A 19478-nucleotide genomic window follows, 5' to 3' on the forward strand; every position below is an offset into this window, starting at 1 on the left:
GCCCATGGGTGACAAGCTTGTTTCTGTCCCTTCAACTGCTGGGACACTACCAGCAGTATGCCTTTTAGAAAGGGCCTGCCCTTACTGAATCTGAATAGAGGCTGATGTAGTGTCTTTATTTGTTCTAAAGAGTCAACCATCTTCAGGTGAGGACTTCAAGCCTATATCTGAAACACCTCCAAGAAAACAGAGGGGTCTGTTCTCTGATGAGGAGGATTCTGAAGTGAGTATCTCTTTAATAAATAGGTACAGAAATCCTTGGGATCTGAGTCACCCTGACTTCAGTCCACTCATATCTGGGGACTCCTTATTTATCTGTACGATTGGGAACTCTGACATCCATGCATCTGCTCCCAGCCATCCTGAAAATTCCTTCTTGCTCCAACAGTGAAATCTCTGGGAATGTTTTCCCTATCCTCAGAGTTAAATTTGTATGATACTTGCAGGCATGAATTGAAAGCCTGAAGAGGGGAAAGATCAGCAAATGAAAAGCAAGAATCATGAAAGACTGCATATGTTTAATCTTGTGTCCTCAGCTTCCAGCTAGTAATTAATCCTCAAAGCTGAGGGAAATTCCCATGGAGTTGCAGGTGGTTGGTACATCTGAGTAAGATGATCTTTCCCTACTTCACAGGCATGCTGAAGACTTTTAAAGAAGAAAAAACATGAATGTCCCATTTGAGTTCTTAAACGTATAGCATTGCTTTGCAAAGTGATGTTTCTTTCATTTGCACAGGACTTGTTTACATCAAATAAAACTGTGAAGTCCAAAGCTGCTACTCTCCCCACCAGCAAGTCCGTGACAAAAGCTCCACTCTCTTTGTTTGATGATGATGAAGAGGTAGGTACCACTTCCTGATACTCCCTGTATATAGGAACCCTGCTGCACAGCCTGTTGCAAATGCAGAAGGAAATATTGAGAAGTTTACAACACTAAGCTTGTAAACGGCGCACTGAATTAGAGCGCTAAATCGGTCTTGCATTGTGTAGCAGGTCTGAGCGTGTGAACAGCGTTATGGAGGAGAATGGTAGCAGGGACTCTTGCAAGTTCTTGGTGTCTTTTTAGTATTTTGTAGTCAGCACATATCATGTCTGGATCTAAATATGAAAGATGTTATCCCTCTGATTGATAGGACTAGAGAACACTGAGCAATAGAATAGATATGAACTTCAAGAAACTGTTTTATCCTGGCCTGTGGTACCTAGCCACATGGACGACTTCTTGCCCCTCTTGTCGCGGCTGGTGAATTCCTTTTTTCACACTTTTTGGTGTGTAAGAATTGTGGCTGCTGGTGTAGAAACTGAGATCAGAGCACAGTTTGTGCAAGAAACAAAATTGAATTAGTGTGTGCTTTTCTTATCTCTTTTTTAACCTTCACCCTCCCATACACCATTCAAAGAGCTTTCAACTCTGGGCCTGCAGCGTTCATGGCGAGTTAACTTACTCCATAGTCTTAACCCAGGGCAAATAATAGGAGGCCTGCTGAGAGCTGTAAGATGGGGGACTTCGGCAAACTCAAAGATTTCCTGTTCAAGAGTAGGCTCTTCCAGCTTACCTTTCTGAATAGGGGCTGTTCACAAGCAACTGTCAGGCTAGTGAAACATTTTGTCATGTGATACAGTCTTTGGTGTCTGCCATGAAGGTTGTGTTATGGAACTGAAGCTAAAGTTGAGTAGAGAAGAGCATAAATAAATGTTAGGTGGTGGAGTCAACGTATCCTTTTGTATATTCTTATGCCTATATAATAATCTGCATGAGTGTCTTCGGGTGAAAAATCTTGATTCTTTCCTGGTGGTAGTGGTTCAGCTTGCCTGTTGCCTGTCCTCTCAGAATAGTATTCATTCTCTTTTTTGTTATGTAGATGTAGAAATAGTGTCTCATTGTGTTAGCTGCTGTGCAACAGAATTACTGAGTGGTGGTTTTTGGCTACTAGTCAAGCCTTATGGTAGAGAATCTGTGGGCCAAAACCAGGCTATATGTTTACAAGTTTCTGGTCTATCAAATGCTGTGTGCATAGAATTCGCTGTACTAGAATACTATATTATACTTGACATTGTCTTCAGAAAGGGTTCACAAAACACTGTTTCTCTATCCTACTCCTCTGAGAAGTGGATCACAACAGTCTTGCATGCTGATGACTTCTCAGTGAGGTTTTTATTGTGGTTTTGGCTCTCGATTTTTTTTTTTTAATTTATTTTATTTTAAGGATCTCTTTGGTGTGGTACCTGCCAAGAAGCAACAGGAAAAACCTCCGGAAGAAAAAGCAAAACAGTCAGAGCCACTCAAGAAAGCCTCCAGCTTATTGTTCAGCAGTGATGAGGAGGTACTGAGGAGTAAGATTTGGTTGAAAGGAGTTACTGGGCTTCATGCTGGGCAAAGCATAGAACTATTGAGATGGGAACCACAGTCAGACTATGTGTCTGTGTCATGCCTGCCCCAGTCCTGTGACTTGTTTGCAGCTGAGGAAATTGTCTGATTGTTGGCTCAAATTATCTCAGGATCTAGGTAACAGAAGTCATCAGGAAGAGAAAATCAGTATTTTCAATGTGATTCATAGAAGATGGATAGCAAATGGAGGCTGCTGCCAACAAAAGGGAAAAATAAGTTTGCTCTTACTGCTTTTATATCTGTAAGGATAATTTAGCAGTTCTAGATAGATATGTGGTAAGGCTTTTGTTGTTTTGAGTTTTTTGGGGTAGGGGTTTTTTATGTGTGGTGATGTTTAGTGGGATTCTTTCTTTGCTTGAGTTTTGGTGGGTTTTTTTTGTTTGTTGGTTGTTTTTTGTGGTATGTGTTGGGTTTGTGGGTTTTTTTTTAAATCTAGGGATGGGAAAAATGAAACATAAATGACTATGCTTCCCAAAGAGCAGCCCTCTTCTAGGGATGGATTAGGTGGTGTCCTGCATCTTAAATGAAAGCCAGAGACACTAAGTAAATTAAAAACTTGTGTAGAAAGTCTCTGAATTAACTCATATGAATAGGATCCAGACTCTCCTGTAATTGCTTATTTAGTGGATACTAATGATATCTTTAGATGCATTTTTATCTTAATGTAGAATAAACCAAGTTTGTACTTCAACGTGCCTGTTGTCCCTTTCAGAAAGAGGATGAACAGAGGTGGGCAATGAGAAAAACCACAGGGCAAACTACTTGAAATGCTGGGAATAAGAAAACACACAAGCCAGAAAACTCTCCCAACCACAGAAATGTTTCCTTCTAATGTAGATTTTTGACTTGTTCAGTGGGCAGGCTTGATTAAATGCTAGCCCCAAGGGGTTGGGGGTGGAGGAGAGGAAGTATTGTGGCTGAAAGTTCAGGAAATATGTGCAGCATCATGCTCTCTAGTAATGAGGTGTGTCAGGTGTGAGTCTTTCTTTTTGTTTTTGGGTTTTTTTTCCCCTCATACATGAACCTTGCTAATTAAAGTGGCTTAAATCAGGTTCTAGTGAGTGACCTTACTCCTGTGGCTGCAGCTGACACTGACCTCAGTTGTCAAGAGCAACTATAATAGTAAAGTGTGTGTGCCCTGTTTTGCTGGGCAAGTATCTTATGCCAAAAGGTGGCCAGGCCCTCTGCAAAGCCTGAGCAATGTCAGATCACAGTGGCTAACACAAAGGCAGGAAAATAAACTAGTCGAGAAATGCAAGGACTGCAAAGATGCTGAAGTGCTTCTGCTTATAGAGAATATGAGAAAGTGGCTTTGACCAAGACAGAAGAAAACTTAAGGGTTCCTTTTTTTTTTAAGGAACACTGGAATGTCTCCAAGCCAGCTAAACTTCCTTCTGAAGATGACCGAAAAGAGGACCCTGCAAAACCAGTTAGCACTGTCAGTCAGGCTAAAGCTGTGATGAAGACGAGCCTCTTTGAGGAAGACGATGAGGAGGATTTATTTGCAATCACTAAAGAGAGGTGACAGTCCTGGGAGGGGAGGAGACAGGAGGGGAGGGGGAAGCGTTTTTTCAGAACAGCCCAGCAGTGCGCTGAAAACTGGATAAAGCCAGGCGTATTACAAGTGTTGTTGCCTGATACTGCTGCTGAGGAGGAAGTAGAGACATGGGAGTAGAAGTAGGCAGGGCTAGACTCTTTTACTTCTTTTGTATCTGTGGTGAATCATTCTCCTTGCCACCACTGAACTGGGCTCTCCATTTCCTTGCCTGCGATATAAAATCCTCTTGACCTCTTCTTCTCTTAACTTGTGCAGAAAGCTGTGCAGACAAGAAGGGAGGATGGTAGAATTGTTGAGACAGTGAGGAAGCTGAGTCCCGTGGCTGTGACTGCTTGCTGCAAATGGTGGTCCTAAGTTACACTTCTAAACAGATGCAGTGCATGGCCTCTGAAACTTGTGCACTGAATCTTCCACTTTCTCTGCTCTCTCGTTGCAGCCAAAGGAAGCCGCAGAAGGTATCCCTGCTGTTTGAAGATGATGCTGTTAATGGAGAATCGCTCTTCAGCTCCCAATCAACGCTACTTCCTTCAACTGCTAAGGCTGCAGTGGTACCTACCCTTTCTTTTAAAACTGATGTGGAACACTTAGTCTTTTTATAGTCTGTGTTCCTTGTTAGGTACTTAGTGTAAGTCTAACTACAGTGACAGTTCTAGCAAATTGAGAATGGGAACAGGGCAGACAGAACTCTTACATGTAAAACTTCTTACTACCATCAGCCTAGTAGAGATTTCAGAATTTTCTTGACCACTAACCCTAAATTTGTTTGGTTTATGCTAAGAGGCCTTCCTGAGGCTGTTTTGAGAGCTCTCAACCATAAAATACTGTTAAAAGGAACAGATGGCTTACTGCTGACTGTGAGGCTAGGGCTTCACCCTCTCTATCACCTCAACACAAGCTGGTTCAGATGTGTCTACAGGCTTCTTACTGGCCCTCTCTTGAGGGTGTTTGTTATCCTCTGTCTTATGAGGTTAGCCCATAGTGTACTGCCTGTCTAGGTGTACTGTCGAACTGAGAGCAGGAGTTGCAAAAGCTTAACAGTTGTATCTGTAGTGGGAATTGTTGCACATGTGTGTATGCTGCTCTCGCTCCCTCCCTTACCTTTCTGCTTACCAGGAAAACAGTTGTAACGGTCCATAAATACAATAGGCTTGGAAATAGAAGAAGAAACAGGCAAGCCAAGATTCCCAGGGCATCTGCTATAAGCTTGCAACTGCTTCCTGGCACTCTTCAACCAGACTCAAGAGCCTGTAATACTAGAAATCAGAAGTCACAAGCCAGAATGACCTGTGGGAGGAAAGTAGAAGTCAAGCTTCTTGCCACTGTCCTAGACCCCTGCAGAAGGCAAACTGAAACTCTGCTATCCCACAGCAGCATATGCTTCTTATACCCACCAATTTTCTGTCAACAACATTCTCTTAAATTTGCAGGAAAAAGTAAAACCAGCACAAGCACCACCCTTCTTTAATGAAGAGGAAAAGGAAGATCTGCCAGATAGAGCAGCAGAATCTAACCAGGTAGAAGATACATTGTGGTGTTTAGAAGAGCCTGGAGCAATTCCTGTGCCTAGAGGAACAGATGTTGCAAGACAGCAAACAAAGGAAAAGGTGAGGGATTTTCTTACATTAATCAGAAGTTTGGTAAAGTTTAATTAAAAAAAAAAAGACAATCTAACAGTGCTGTTCTGGGACAGAATTGTTTTTCTGGCTTTCTTCTTCTGTCACCAAGGAGAGAATGACTGTGTCTTCGTTTAGCAATATCACTTGTCAGTCAAACAGCAAATTGATTAAATGGCATTTAAAAGTTGTTTCCCAACTGACATACATGAGAGAATTGTTTTGGGTTTTTTTGGGGGAGTGGGAGAGGAGTCTGTTTTGGTTTTCCTCCAGAGTGGGTTGGGTAATCTTTATTCACATGAACAGAGCTTTCCTTTAAAAGGTAGACTATACTAATGTGTAGGTTTTATATCAAGCTCAGTAACTTTGTTTCAATGTAGTCTGAGTTATAAATGCTGTTGGTAGCTGTGGCTTTTAGATTGTGAATTTCTTCTGGGCAGCACTGGTAAAGAACAGTATTGATGTGTATTATTGAGTGTATCATTGAAGAAGCTTCAGCAGAACTTAGTCTTGGGCATGGTCTTAACTGAGTGATTGTTGTGGAATTACCAACTGATGAATTTCCAGGGTAGTTATGCTTTGCACTGTCCTGAGTGCATTCAAGGTTCAGCTAGTGCTGCCCGCTCCAGAGAATCCCATGTTGCATGGACTAGTTACCTCAGAGATAATGGCAAAACTGCTTAATGCAGCCTTGTGGTGTGCATGCAACCTGAAATACGGATAGGGAGGAAACCTTATGCAGGAAGCTGCTATCAACAGTGCTACAGTGTAGGGTGCAAGAGGAAACTTGTGTTTCCTCTTGGCTCTTCAGAGCCATAAACTGTGTTCTCTTCTTTATCTACTGTCTCTTGTTATGCTGTTCTATCTGCTTAGGAAAATGAGTTGAATAGAGTTGTCTGCTTGGTAATTGATTGCAGAACTCTGACCGCTGCTGGTATTTAACTAAGAAAGCTTACTGGGTTTCTTGGGCAAACCTGAACTAAATAACAGGCTGATATATGTTTGTTTGTGGGTTTTTTTTGGTGAAGCCTTTTGCAGCCATACCCTCCGAGCCAGCCAGCAGTTCAGATCTGATTGCAAAATCACCACCAGCTCTGGAGAAAGATGTTAAGAGCCAAGCTAAGAAAGTGTTAAGCTTGTTTGAGGAGGAGGAAGAGGAGAAACTGGAAGATGATGATGGCATTAAAAATGCACAGAAAGAAATTGGTGTGGTGAGTCTAGCAAAGTTCTTGAATACTAAGAAATAGTATTTTTACCTTTCTACCTCTACTATTGTAGCCAAGGTTTTGTTTTTACCTTTCCCTCTTTTCGTGTCACGGAGGCTAATCTTTCTCTATTTCTAAGTTTCCAGAAATTATTCCTATTCCTACTCAGGATCTTTCCTGTGATCCTGAATTCCTTTGTAAATTTTCCTGTCCCACTAACTAAAAGTGTTTGGCTGCATGCTAGTATGAAAAGAAATTATTTTCAGATATTTTGTTGCAGCTACTTGATGTATGTTGTACAGAACTGATTCCCTGATTACCCTGCAAGGTCAGAGGTACTAGGAAGTAGAAGGATGTGGAATTGAAAGCCTTGTGGTTTATCCTTTTTTTCTTTATATTGTTGCAGTTTGCCTGGTGAATATATGCCTGCAGACAGCTTCTGCAAGAATCATCTTAATTTTTTGTTTATTTCTGTTTTTCAAGTATGTGTATTCACTTTTAAAATAAGCCTCCAGTTACCATATTCTCACTGTATGGGCTTTCCTGATATATCATGTAATAGCATATACCATCAAGAAGTAAACTTTGAATGTTCTGCAGCAGTATCTTTGAATCTATGGCAATATTCTCGTTTCTATTCGATGCAATATGTACCAAAATTTTTTCTGTAAATTTGAAGTCATGTCAAAAAGTACATACTGTATACTACAGTATACCACAAGGTTTTGTCATCTTAGTGGGGCCATGTAACGTAAGTTATATCAGCCCTAAAGGCTACACGCACTTTATTCAGAATTCCTTGGAGCTGAATAAAATAGATAGCTGTTGGAGAAAAATCCCTGTTTATAGCTGCTTCTGAGTTAAAATGGGTTGTTAGCTTGAGCGTTTATTTACCTGTTGCGAATGTGTCCTGCGTTTGTTTTTTGGGGGGATGTGGCACCTCGTGAGATGGTGACAAGAAGCCACATCTGTTCTATGAATTTGGGAAGACATAAATCCTTTCAAATCTTTTCTTCAAAGCACTCAGCTGTCAGCATATAACAGTCACAAAGTGCATGAATATGCTGAAATGCATATTCATGTAAAAGCAGAATAGGTAATTTAAGAACTTAATCTTTTTGATAGGCAAATCTGAAAGGTGCCGCTATTTTCCATGCTTATCTCAGTTTGTGTTTCATGGGTGGATACTACTAGACGTGCATTCGGTTTTCGTGTATCTGGGCATAAACAGCAGCTCCAGTGCTCTGAAAGTGTGAGTTTTGATATAAAGTTAAAGCTGGTGTACAGAGAGGCTGAGAATGGAGCCGTAATAAAAATCATAGGACAGGGTGTACGGAACAAAAGGTGTACTGGAAACTAGCTTTAGTGGGCAGCCCTTTGGGGCTCCTGGAGACTTGGACTGGGAAGGGGAGAATCAAGCTTTATTCTTATGACCACTGCTTGGATTTTGAGTCTGTTATGCTACTGGATATTGTCATAATCTTAACAATATGACTCTTAAGAAGAGAAGGCTCTGGGGAGATCTTATAGCAGCCTTCCAGTACCTGAAGGGGGCCTACAAGAAAGCTGGAGAGGGACTTTTTACAAGGGTATATAGCGATAAGAAAAGGGGCAATGGTGTTAAATCGAAAGAGGGTAGATTTAGATTATATATAAGGAAGAAATAATTTACAATGAGGGTGTGGTGAAACACTGGAACAGGTTGCCCAGAGAAGTTGTAGATGCCCCATCCCTGGAGGTGTTCAAGGCTAAGTTGGATGAGGCTTTGAGCAACTTGATCTAGGGGAGGGTGTCCTTTCCCATGACATGGGGGTTGGAACTAGATTGTCTTTAAGGTCCCTTCCAACCCAAACCATTCTATGATTTACAAATATATATGACTAGTTTGCTAATAAAAAGAGGCATCCTTTCATTTGCATAGGTCCTGAAGAGACACCTGGGTGGTGAAACATAGATACTGGCCTTTACTTAGACATCCAGTGGGGCCTTTGCCTTTTGAAAGTCAGACCTGGGCACATAACAGTGACCATGATCATAGAAAGGCATTGGGTTTTGGTGTCCAAGCACCTGATGTTGGTTGGTTTGCGAGACAGTGGAGGGCTGATAAGGTGATACATTTCACTGTCAACCTTCCCCACCACCAGCAAATTTGAAAGTGTACGTACTTGCCAAAGGCAGACAATATGTTTTGTTCTTCATTGTGAGGGTGCGTTTACTTTAATGGAAGGAAAGCAGAGGATCTTGCAGCAATAATAGCTTTAGAGGCCTTCAACTTTGCATTTTATTTTATTCTTCTTTAAAAAGGTAGCTTAGGAACATAATTAACCAGATTCTCTTCCTCTCACTACTCTGTCCTGCACCCTCAGCTGAAAAAGTCAAGGCATAAAAGTCTTACTAAAATATAAACCTTACTGTACACTCATGATAATATAATGAAAACCTTTTTTTTTTTTTTTCTTTGAAGGAAGCTTCTTACAGGTAAACAGTAACAGCTGGGTCTCAGGTCAACAGACACAGATAGTTTTGGTTAATATCTTCTCATCAAATTAAACTGTGAATATGAATATTTACATTATAATGTAAGTTTTGCAAATTTGGTCAAAGTAAAATATATAACTGCCAGTTAAAGTTGTATTTTTGTTACCAGGGTTGTAGTGTAGCCTCAGGTGAATTGTAACCTGCTTTATCACTAGGCAAATAACCTCCTTAAGGAGGGAGTTCCTCACTGTGTGAACCTTTATTCTCTCCTTCCAGGCTTCTGAGAAAAGTACTCAGCCCAAAAGCACCAGAGTCTTTCAAGATGAAGAGCTCCTCTTCAGTCGCAAACTTCAGAAGGACAATGATCCAGATGTTGATCTCTTTGCCAGCCCCAAGAAGTCAATGGTGAGTTCAAAGTCCTCTTCTGAACCTGCTATTTAAAAACAGTCTTTGAAGCATGCAGTTTACCTGTGCTCCTTGTTTGAACACAGCTTAAGTCACTGATTTCCAGGGAGGGCCAAGTGCTAGTATCTGTTCAAGCAACATGGGTTGAAGGAGGTGTGCTTTTGATCTGTGACGCATCTTTTCTTTATCCTTTGTCTCTTTAGTCTGTAAACCGTATCCTGAAGCCATCATCTGGAGGAGGGCTTTTTGGGGATGATGATGAGGATGATCTCTTCAGTACTGCTAAAACAAACCTTCCGGTATCTGTTCCTCTACTGTAAATGGCTTATGTAAAAGACATAGGAGGAAAGAAGTGTATGGAAGGGATTTTTTCCGTATGTATTACTACAAGAAATGAAGTGACTTCTCAGATCTTCTTGAGGGAGTAGAAATGGCCATTGTGACCCTGAAGACATAGGGAACAAACAGATATGCATTAGGTCTCCCAAAGCTGAGATGGGAAGATTGGATTCTTTTTCTTTTTGTGTACTACTGGGACTGGCTTAGGTGTAAGAGAACACACCTGAGCAGAAATCAGAGTAGTAGAGTTTGTACTGTTTCATTGTTTTCTTGTTTTAACTTGCTAATATTACTTCCGTGTAGTTCATGCATGACTGATGAGCCTTGCTCCATGACTTCTGTAATTAGTCTCTGCAGGTTGTCTTGATTTAAGGTAATGAATACGGTACTAAAATCCTTGTGATCACTGGACTGTTTTTAGAGAGCAAGCAGCTGCAGTATTGAACTGGACTGCATTATAGGTGGTCTGAGGTCAAAATCCTAATGTGAGTTCTAAACTGCTACTCTAAATGTATTCAGCTTAATTAAATTGAAGCCAGCTTTTACTTTAGTCTATTTTCATGTCTGTAGCTGGAAGTTAGGCTAGAAGACTGGCAGTAGTTCCTCGAAACAGTTTCTTTGAGGACTGTGGAAGGGCTGGTCTTAAGTAACTAGCACTTGGCAGCTATATATGGAGCCTGTTTGCTTGAAAACATAAAAATAGCAGTGTTCCTTAGCTAGCTTTGTGCTTTTATTTTCCCTGCTGTCCTGTGCATGAGGAAATATGTATGCATTTGGAAGTTTATTGAAAGTCTAATTTATTGTTAGCATAGACAGCAAAGACTGAGGTAGGCTAAAAGAATGGAGGAGTGGAAGGCCCTTGTCATTAGAAAGCCAAAAGGCAATTTCTACTATGCATTGCAGAGTCAAAAGATGTGGCTCGTTTTCTTTTCAGTTATAAGCAAGATTTTCAAAAGCTTTGCTTGTTTTTGGTTTGCTTGTTGTGTTTTTTTATTTTTTTGATCTACAGACCATGTTTTTTACCCAGTTCACATTGACTTGTGCTCTTAATGCTTTCAGAAAACAGCTGAGAAGAAAACGCTTAAGGCCAGTACTGGCCCTTCCTTGGAGAGCAGTAACCTTCCAGAAAATGCTTCAAGTGCCAAACAAGATGAAGTTCCAAATGCAGTAGCTACAGAGGCAAGTACCTAAATCTTGTGCCTTGAACAGCATGCAAAAAAAAAGGAGATGTATAAGTTTGTTTTATATGTCTCTTGAAAAGAGCAAAAATAATGCCTGGATCTGCTGGTTGCAAAGTGGCAAACGTGGCTGAACTTGTCTCTCCTTATCAGCAGGTGCACTGCTACTAGCAAGAAGTTTAAATGCTATTGATACAGTGTTTTATACATTGCCCACACACTTAAAAGGGCAAACTACAAGGCAGTGAAGTAGTCCATCTTGGGTCCAGTTGGACTGAAAATGGACTGTTCATTCTTTGAAGTGCTAGTGTCTGTCAGAGTGAATGTGATCCTTAAAGTATAGGTAGCCTTTCTCAGAAAAGAGATCAGGGTATGCAGCACAAATCTGTGGCTGTTGAAAGTCTTATTGTGGAGACTTTATGATGAAAAAACAAGACTGCTACTCCTGTCCTTAATCTTGCAGAAATAGGGTCCCTGGGAGAGGCAGTTGGGATCTGATTTCTGGCTTGCGCCTCACCAGAGCTGCTTGTTGGATTTCTATCTGTAGGAGATTAGCTCTTCATTATGGGGAGTGGGTGTTGTTTTTTCTCCCCTGGGCTGAGAAACACAGAGCAAGTCTGTAGGGCTAATAATTAGTCTGTCTTCCCTTATGGTGAAGTATTCCTTGAAGTGTAGGACCACGCCTGTCTTCCCTTGTTTGTAGCTACTGACAGCCTGGTATAGAAATGATCTCAGCCTGTCTGAGATTCAGCTGAACACCACACTCATTTAAGTGGAGAATGATCTCCTCAGACACTGGGATTCCTCTTTCGTGTTATCAAGACCCCCAAAGCAGTGCCCTAACACTTGCAAACCCTCAGTTATTTTAACCTGGCGGAAGGAGCTCTGACTGCCCAGGCTCACCAAGAGCAGTACAGCCTAGCTCATGGAACCATGGTAGACTACAGAATCATGGAGAGCAAGCCCTGGGAAGAGCACCTTAGCTGATCTGGTTCATCCTTGAGTCCTAGAATTGACCCAAGTCTTCAGACCAAACAGCTGCTCTTGCTCTTTTAATCTAGTATTTTTGGCACTGATGGCCTGCTTTCTATAGAGGAACACTCACTTCTCCAAAGTTGTTTTCCTTGCTGGCTGAGAGGTACACCTTTGTAGCCCTCTTGGCTTCCCTGTGGGCTTCACTGAAGTCTGTGGCCCGGTTATTAGCCAGTCACAAAGATGAAAGTTATTTATATAATGACCTGTCAACACAGCTTCAGTGGATCTTAGGGGAAGAATAGGCAAGGAGGGAGGGTAGCTGTCACAGTTTGATTTGACTAGTGTTACATGTGGCCTGGAGAAGCTGGAAGTTGTTGGATTACTATGGTAAAGTATGCTATTGGGTAGAAGGAGGGTGGAAAGAAATGTGGTAATGAAGATGGGGCTATGGCATGTGGGGAACCAAAGTTGAAAATTAAGCGACTGTAGCTCTGGTGGTAGAATGTGTTGAAAACAAAGTATCTTCAGAAGAAATTGGTAAGCTGTGAGCTGCTTTCTATAGATGTATAAAAATGCCAACTATAGTCTGGTTGGTAACAACTTGTCCACTTGTTTAATCCAGTGTAATTTTGTGCAGAAATCTACAGGTCCTGTTCCCATTAAAACCAAAGAGCCCTCATCTCGGATTGGAAAGCTACAAGTAATTAACTTTACTGGCATTTTGACTTTCAAAAAAAAAAAAATCTTCCTTGCCTCACTGATGGCTTTCCTTGAAACAAAATCTTTTAACTTCTTTACCTTACTCTTGCAATTTTTTTTTTCAGATGGCGTATTTTCTACTACTTTTTCTGTATTGCATGTTTAATATTATTTCCCTCGCCTGTTTCAGACCTGACTGAGCAGCACTATTTACTCTATTAGAGGGGCAGAGGGGTGGGCTCCTCGTTGACCTGCTGTTCTTCTCAGCCCATGGCAGGGGGGTTGGAACTAGATGATCTTTGAGGTCCCTTTCAACCCGAACCATTCTGTGATTCTATGTTCAGAGACTCTTACAGGTATGTTGAGAGACACTTTGGGGTTTGGGGTTTTGGTTATGTCCCTCTTCTGACATGAAGTGACTAATAACTTGTCTACATCACAGTATCACTCCTAATGTCAGAACTGTTGTTGTCCTCAGACAGGATACTGAGCTACATAGGTGTTCGGTCTGACATAATGTGGCCATGCTGTTCCTGAAGCTCTTATACAAAATAATAGTGTTGAGCACTCTATAGACTTAGTGAGACAGAGGACATGAGAGACACGGAAGCGTGTAGGTGTGAGAAAGGTCAGGCAATTGTAAGAGTAGCACTCGAATGCTTACATATGCTAGTTCTTGCTGCTTCTCTGGAGCCACGCTTGCTTTTGAGCAGTATTAATGCGACCTGGTTTTGTATGTATGTGTTTAATTTCTCTGTTTTGTAGGCTAACTTAGCTATTAACCCTGCAGCCCTACTACCTGGTGCAATGCCTAAGGTTCTCAATGTAAAGTCCCCTTTACCAGTTCTGGACACTCCATTGCATGAGCCCAAGGATGTACAGTACAACGAAGCCTTCCCTGCTGCAGGAAACAATGAAGAACTAGGTGTAAGCTTTGATCAGCCTATGCAAGCGGATACCTTGCACAGTGCCAATAAGGTAACCTTGGTATTTAGAAGAATAGAAAGGGGGATTAAAAACACAGTCTGTCCTTGTGCCAAAAATTGTGTTTTGGTATGCAAGTTCTGCTAACAGTGCGGTGTATCTGAATCTAAATGGAGGTGTGGAAATTTAATCTCCTCTCACTTCCATGGACCACTGAAGAAAAAGTCAAGCCTACCACCTTCTTAGCTCTGTAAGGGGCTTATGCATATGCCTAGTTCTGTGCCTTTTTAAGGTACATGTGTACATTCTCCATATACAGTGGTTTTTCCTATAGGTTAAAGGTATTTTAGCATAACATCTTGTTCTGTCCCAGGAGATGCCAACCTGAAAAGGCACTGCTGTAGGTTAACCTTTACCTCCTCTGTGGTTAAAAATGTCATGTTATCTTGAACTGTCACTCACAATTCTTTTTAAAACAAAAACTTTGGTTTTGTGTAGGTTTTTTCTTTAAAAACAAAGTGTTACAGCTGTTGACATGGCAGATCTCTGACTCCTGACTCACTTTCTTGTTTGTTTTTTTTTCGTGCCTTTTACTTTGTGGGCTGCAAAAGGCATATTCTAATTTAAGATTTAGTGGTTCTTTATTGAAAAAAAAAAATAGCTTGAACCATGTAGTTAAGAGTTTGTCTGGGTACTTAATGATTTTATAAATCTCTGGGGTTTTCCGAGAGCTGTGATTTGACTAAGATAACTTAGGATCTTAACTTTTATTCTTTCGTTCCTTAATGCTGCTGCAGCTGATCATTACTAGATGAGCAGCAGATATGACTTGGGAAGATTCAGCAGCTGTCACCACAATGACTGACATGACCCCTTAGTGTCAAAGGAGTTTCAAGCTTGTACGTTAGACTAATGCATTAGCATGTAGGCACAGTTGTTTCCAATAGCAGCACGTCCTCCACAACAGACAAAACCTTCTATCATGATGCTTTTGAATAGATAGGCTTGCAAAAGAATAGAGGTCCTGTAGCTGCATATGGTCGATCTTGGATGTTCATTATAGCGCAGTAATGATGCATGTTTGTTTACAGAAGTCATCTGAGAAGAAGCATCTCAGTAACTATACAGTGGATGGTTTTTGTGTCTCAGGTTATTTAATTTTGGCCTTTCATTGCTTCTTGAACCTTTCAAGTTTGAGTTTAAGCTGTAGATATATGCAGCCAAATGCACTTTTTTTCCAAAGACTGGAACAAAGCAACCTACTCAGCATTCTGGCTGTCCTTCCAAAGAACAGTGCATGGAGCAGGGATCAGGGTATTTTTTCAAGTCCATCTCCCTTCCATCGTAATTTTTCTGTTTTTCAGCCATGCTTTGATCAATACAGCCCCATACTCTGAAGGCAGATGTGCTTCTGTAATGATTCTGATAAAAGCACATGACTGCTTTAAGCTGTGTGACAGCATATCCATCCAGGTTATCCTTCTACTCCAACACAGCAATTAAAAAAAAAAAAAAAAAGAGAAGGAGATCGTACTGATCTGTTTCCTACCTGCGTGAATACTCTTGTCCATGTGGGATATGGTAGAGGCTATAATGGAAACTTGCAGGGAGGCTTCTTTAAAAGCAACAGAGGAATAACCTGCAGCAAGCTATGCATAAAATGAAATTAAATGGAAAACATAATTAGTCACGACCTGGACAGACTTAGAGCACTGCAGAAGCCCCTGGATTAGCAAGCTGTCAGACTGACTAATGTATTACCTGAAGCTGAGGGCCTAGAGTGACTTGCTGACCTGTGTTGTGACTCTGCTTGTGAGTGCTGTTGCTTTTGTACCTCAATTCCACTTGCTGTGGAATGACCAGAGGGCAGCAAATCAAAAGTCCTGGGTTATTTTTCTGAACCTTGCTGCAAACTACTCCAAGCTTGAATGTCCCACTTATCTATCCATCCTTCCTCTTTCTGAAAAATGGGGAGAATGGATGATGGTGAGCTGATGATGAATGGTTCCTGCTGTTTCTCCCTATAACCTAACCAATGTCTGCTCAGCATTCCTTGCTCAAGATTCCCAATGGAGCATTTTTTTAAATGTACATGTAGCTATTTAAGTTACTTAAATCAGAGCTGTGAGCAGAACTTGTAGTTAATTCTGTTTTAGTGTGCTAGTATGAAATGGATAACGCATGTTAATTGCAGTGTTGTGAAGGCAGACAAAGTGCTATAAGGAAACATCACAGAAGACAGGTTAGGATTCCTGTTAACTGTGGGGTTTTTTTCCTTCTATATAACCCTGCTCTGCTTTTACTCCTTTCTTGCAGACCAGGATCAAGGTTACAGGAAAACGAAGACCACCTAGCAGAATGGCCCGCCGTCTAGCTGCCCAAGAGTCTGAAGAGAGTGAGGAGGTGAACAGTGCTAAAGAATCACAGTTCTCTCTACCAAAACAGACATCAGCAATAGTGAACATAAAGGAACCTCTTGCTACTGAAGCAAAGTCCGAGGAAAATGGCTTTCTCTCTAGCTTGTCGCTACCAGCTCATGGCAGTGTTTTGTCTGCTGGGATAAACGAGCTTCTTCCTCCAGAATCCACAGACCAAGGGAATGATCTGTTTGAATCAGAAGATCTTTTTGCAAGCAGCTCAACATCCAGACCAGCTGCACAATCAAAGTTAAAGGAGGGAATGCCAGACAGTGTGGCTAACAGACCCATCAAGGGCAGAGAGAAAAAGCCTGATCTGTCTGTTCTGGGTGATCAGGACAGAAATGATTTCTTCCAGCCTGTACAGCAAAAATCTTCAACAAAAAACAGCCCTATACCTTTTTTGGAGGAAGAGGAAGACTCTCTCTTCACCTGTCAGAAAACTGGAAAAAAGGAGTTGAAATCTGCTGTCTGGCAAGCTGCTGACCCTACTGCCCAGGATATCTTTGAGGTAATGGTTGAGACTGTTACCTTGACCTTCTTGATCCCCAGGGCCTTACATAGACCTCTTGTCATGGTTTAGCCCAGCCAGCAACTAAAGGCCACACAGCTGCTCACTCATCCTCCCCCACCCCCAGGGGATGGGGAAGAGAATTAAAGGGGAAAGGAGAAGGAGACTTGTGAGTTGAGACAAGAACGATTTAATAATAATAAAAGTAATAATGATAAAATAATGATAATAATATATGGGAAAATATATGATGATAATAATATACACAAACAAGTGATGCACAGTGTAATTGCTCACCACCTGGTGACCAACGCCTGTCTTGTCCCGGCAAAATAAGTTCTGACACTGTAACCCTGGACAAGTGAGAGGCCTGAAAAGAGAGTGAGAGAGAGACAGAACTCTGAGAGACCAAGAATCTGAGAGAGCCCTCAGAAGGGAAAGGGCCCTTCTTCCTAGTCAGTCCTTATCTATATACTGGGCATGACATTGCATGATATACCCTGTTGGCCGATTTGGCACTCAGTCCTAGATCTGAGTTCAAATCATAAGGGGAATTGTGGACCCTTTGTCCCAGCCATGCTCCCCCCAGCCTGTTGTGCTCCTGCACACTGGCAAAACACGCGAAGCTGAAAGGACACCCCTCTACTTAGAGACTGTTTTAATGGAGGCTGCTGAGTAGAATGGAGTGTGCAAGATATTTAGTGAAGTCATCTGTCAATCATGCTCTGCTACTGGGCAATAAAAACCCGTTCTTTGGCTGTCCACCCCCTTATTAGCAAGAGTGGATTAAAAGGTGCAGCCTTAACACAGAGCAGACATGTCACTGAATGTGCTGTGACAACACATCTATGATTATGACCTTTTTCAGAGTAATAAAGTATTTGCTTCTTCTCTGTTAGCTGTCTGCTCAGTGTCCAGCAGCTCAAATAACTCTTTTAAAAAAGGAATAAAGTTGGAGTTGGCAGGCTAGGCAGCTGATACAAGCCTTTGTGTGCTGTATTTAACCTGTGCACAGTCCCACACTAAGGCACTTCTGCCAAGTCCTCCATGAGGAGAAGGGACTCAAACTTCTTAGGTTTGAGAAGCCCAAGGCTGTTAGTCTTCTAAACATCTCAGCTGCTGTGTAGAGATAATTTGACTATTCTCTTGAAGTGTGTTGTGTATTAATGATATCTCTATGCTTTGCTCCAAGGATGATATATTTGCTACTGAGGCAATTAAACCAATGAAAAAAGCAAAAGAGAAAATGCCAGAGGCTAACCTGTTTGACGATAGCATTGATATTTTTGCGGATCTCACTGTAAAACCAAAAGAAAAGAAGACCAAGAAAAAGGTGGAACAAAAATCCATATTTGATGATGATATGGGTGAGTATCTAATGTCTTGCTGCTAATCTCATAATGTCCTGAGTTGCATTCCTCAGAGATGTTTTAGAACCTTTTGCTTTCTTTTAAGTTTTCAACTGCTCTGAAGTCTCCGGTCATGTTTGGATTTTAACATTGGATAAGAACTTCCTAGATTTGTAGAACTAGCACGGCATATAAATGATTTAGAAGAGTGTATAAAATTCTGAGGGAAGAAATAGTTTGATTGCTATAGGGATTTTTTTCACCTGTGGGAATTAAAAAATTTCTCTTGTCTGGGCTTAGAGACTAATCTCATGTTGTTACAGCTTTAAGGGGTACATTCCCTGTTTCAATTTGCACAGCTTTTTGTATCATACTCTCAGATGAATCACTGATAGGAAGAAATCAGCATCTCTTCCCACCCCACCTTCACTATTGTGTTGACTACCTTGGAACCCATAAGATTTTGTTTACATTGTATCCAGAACGATTTACAAATACTACACCTAAGAGCAAAAGTTTGCCCTATATAATTTGTTGAAAAAGCAGCACATAGTGATGTGAAGTGACGCAGAGCATGCTTCTTTCTTGTTCTTCATCAGCAGAAGTATCGAAAGTCATTTGATCCCTGTGTCTGTTTCTTCTCAGGCTCTTCATGTTTATAGCTCTTCTTTGGGATTGCATGTATTTATTTCTTTTCCTCTAATACAAAAAAAAACCCCTTCTCCTCTAGCTTTGATTCTTGTCAGCCTTCATTCTTTCTAACCCATTCAAATTGAATCTGACTTGTCACTGTTTTGCTTGGACTGTTAAGCATTCCAGCCTGATGGAATGACCTGGCTGAAGTCTGCAAACGTGTTAGAAAACTTGCCAGAGAATGAACATCTTGAGATTTCGAAACCTTCTCAACTGATATAAAAAATAACTTAAATATTTGAGGGCAAGGTATTTGAAATATCCAGACCTCATATTGGAAAAAAAACAGTTGTAGAGTGTCACCTGAAAGTATCTTGGAAAATTATCCGCTACAGAACCTGTCGTTTGCACTTCCACTTTTGGCATCTGCTCTGGTGCTACAGCTTGTTGTTTGATGCCACATCTGATTTTGATACCTATAGCATCTACAGCACCCTGCATCTAATAGACTTCATGTTCCTCTAGAGCATTGACTGTTTTGTGGTGCAGCCATAGGTATGCAGCTACTTTGTGCCCAAAGCTATGGAGCTCCAGAACACCAACAGAGTGTAGGGAAGATGCCTGAAGGTCAGGATACCCTCCTGGCAGTAGAGTGGTAGGACTATGCTTCAGGTTGAGTTGGCTTAAGTCATCATGGTAGTACTTTGTTAGGTCTGTGTATTGTTGCCTTAGATCATTTCTGCTGCAAATAAAACAGTAACGGGGTGGAAGCTGCAAGCTGCTTTCCTCCTTTGTCTTACCACAG

At 41.3% G+C, this 19478-nt stretch overlaps 1 protein-coding gene across 4 annotated transcripts in view; it reads left to right on the top strand.

Moving 5' to 3' along the window:
- The window catches only part of WASHC2C (WASH complex subunit 2C), a 38675-nt gene that overhangs the window by 17057 nt on the left and 2140 nt on the right, over positions 1 to 19478 (top strand). Inside the window, exons 17-30 of one of the 4 annotated variants that reach the window (XM_086616816.1) lie at positions 131 to 223; positions 737 to 841; positions 2208 to 2324; positions 3747 to 3910; positions 4384 to 4495; positions 5375 to 5551; positions 6589 to 6771; positions 9520 to 9648; positions 9852 to 9947; positions 11047 to 11166; positions 12778 to 12840; positions 13605 to 13817; positions 16080 to 16691; positions 17884 to 18058. In XM_086616816.1, the coding sequence (XP_086472942.1) occupies positions 131 to 223; positions 737 to 841; positions 2208 to 2324; positions 3747 to 3910; positions 4384 to 4495; positions 5375 to 5551; positions 6589 to 6771; positions 9520 to 9648; positions 9852 to 9947; positions 11047 to 11166; positions 12778 to 12840; positions 13605 to 13817; positions 16080 to 16691; positions 17884 to 18058 (2359 nt within the window). The remainder of the gene's footprint in view (positions 1 to 130; positions 224 to 736; positions 842 to 2207; positions 2325 to 3746; positions 3911 to 4383; positions 4496 to 5374; positions 5552 to 6588; positions 6772 to 9519; positions 9649 to 9851; positions 9948 to 11046; positions 11167 to 12777; positions 12841 to 13604; positions 13818 to 16079; positions 16692 to 17883; positions 18059 to 19478) is intronic. The other 3 variants (XM_086616817.1, XM_086616819.1, XM_086616818.1) reach the window with 3 other exon arrangements.

Source organism: Tauraco erythrolophus, chromosome 9, assembly GCF_009769465.1.
Source record: "Tauraco erythrolophus isolate bTauEry1 chromosome 9, bTauEry1.pri, whole genome shotgun sequence".
Lineage (NCBI taxonomy): Eukaryota > Metazoa > Chordata > Aves > Musophagiformes > Musophagidae > Tauraco > Tauraco erythrolophus.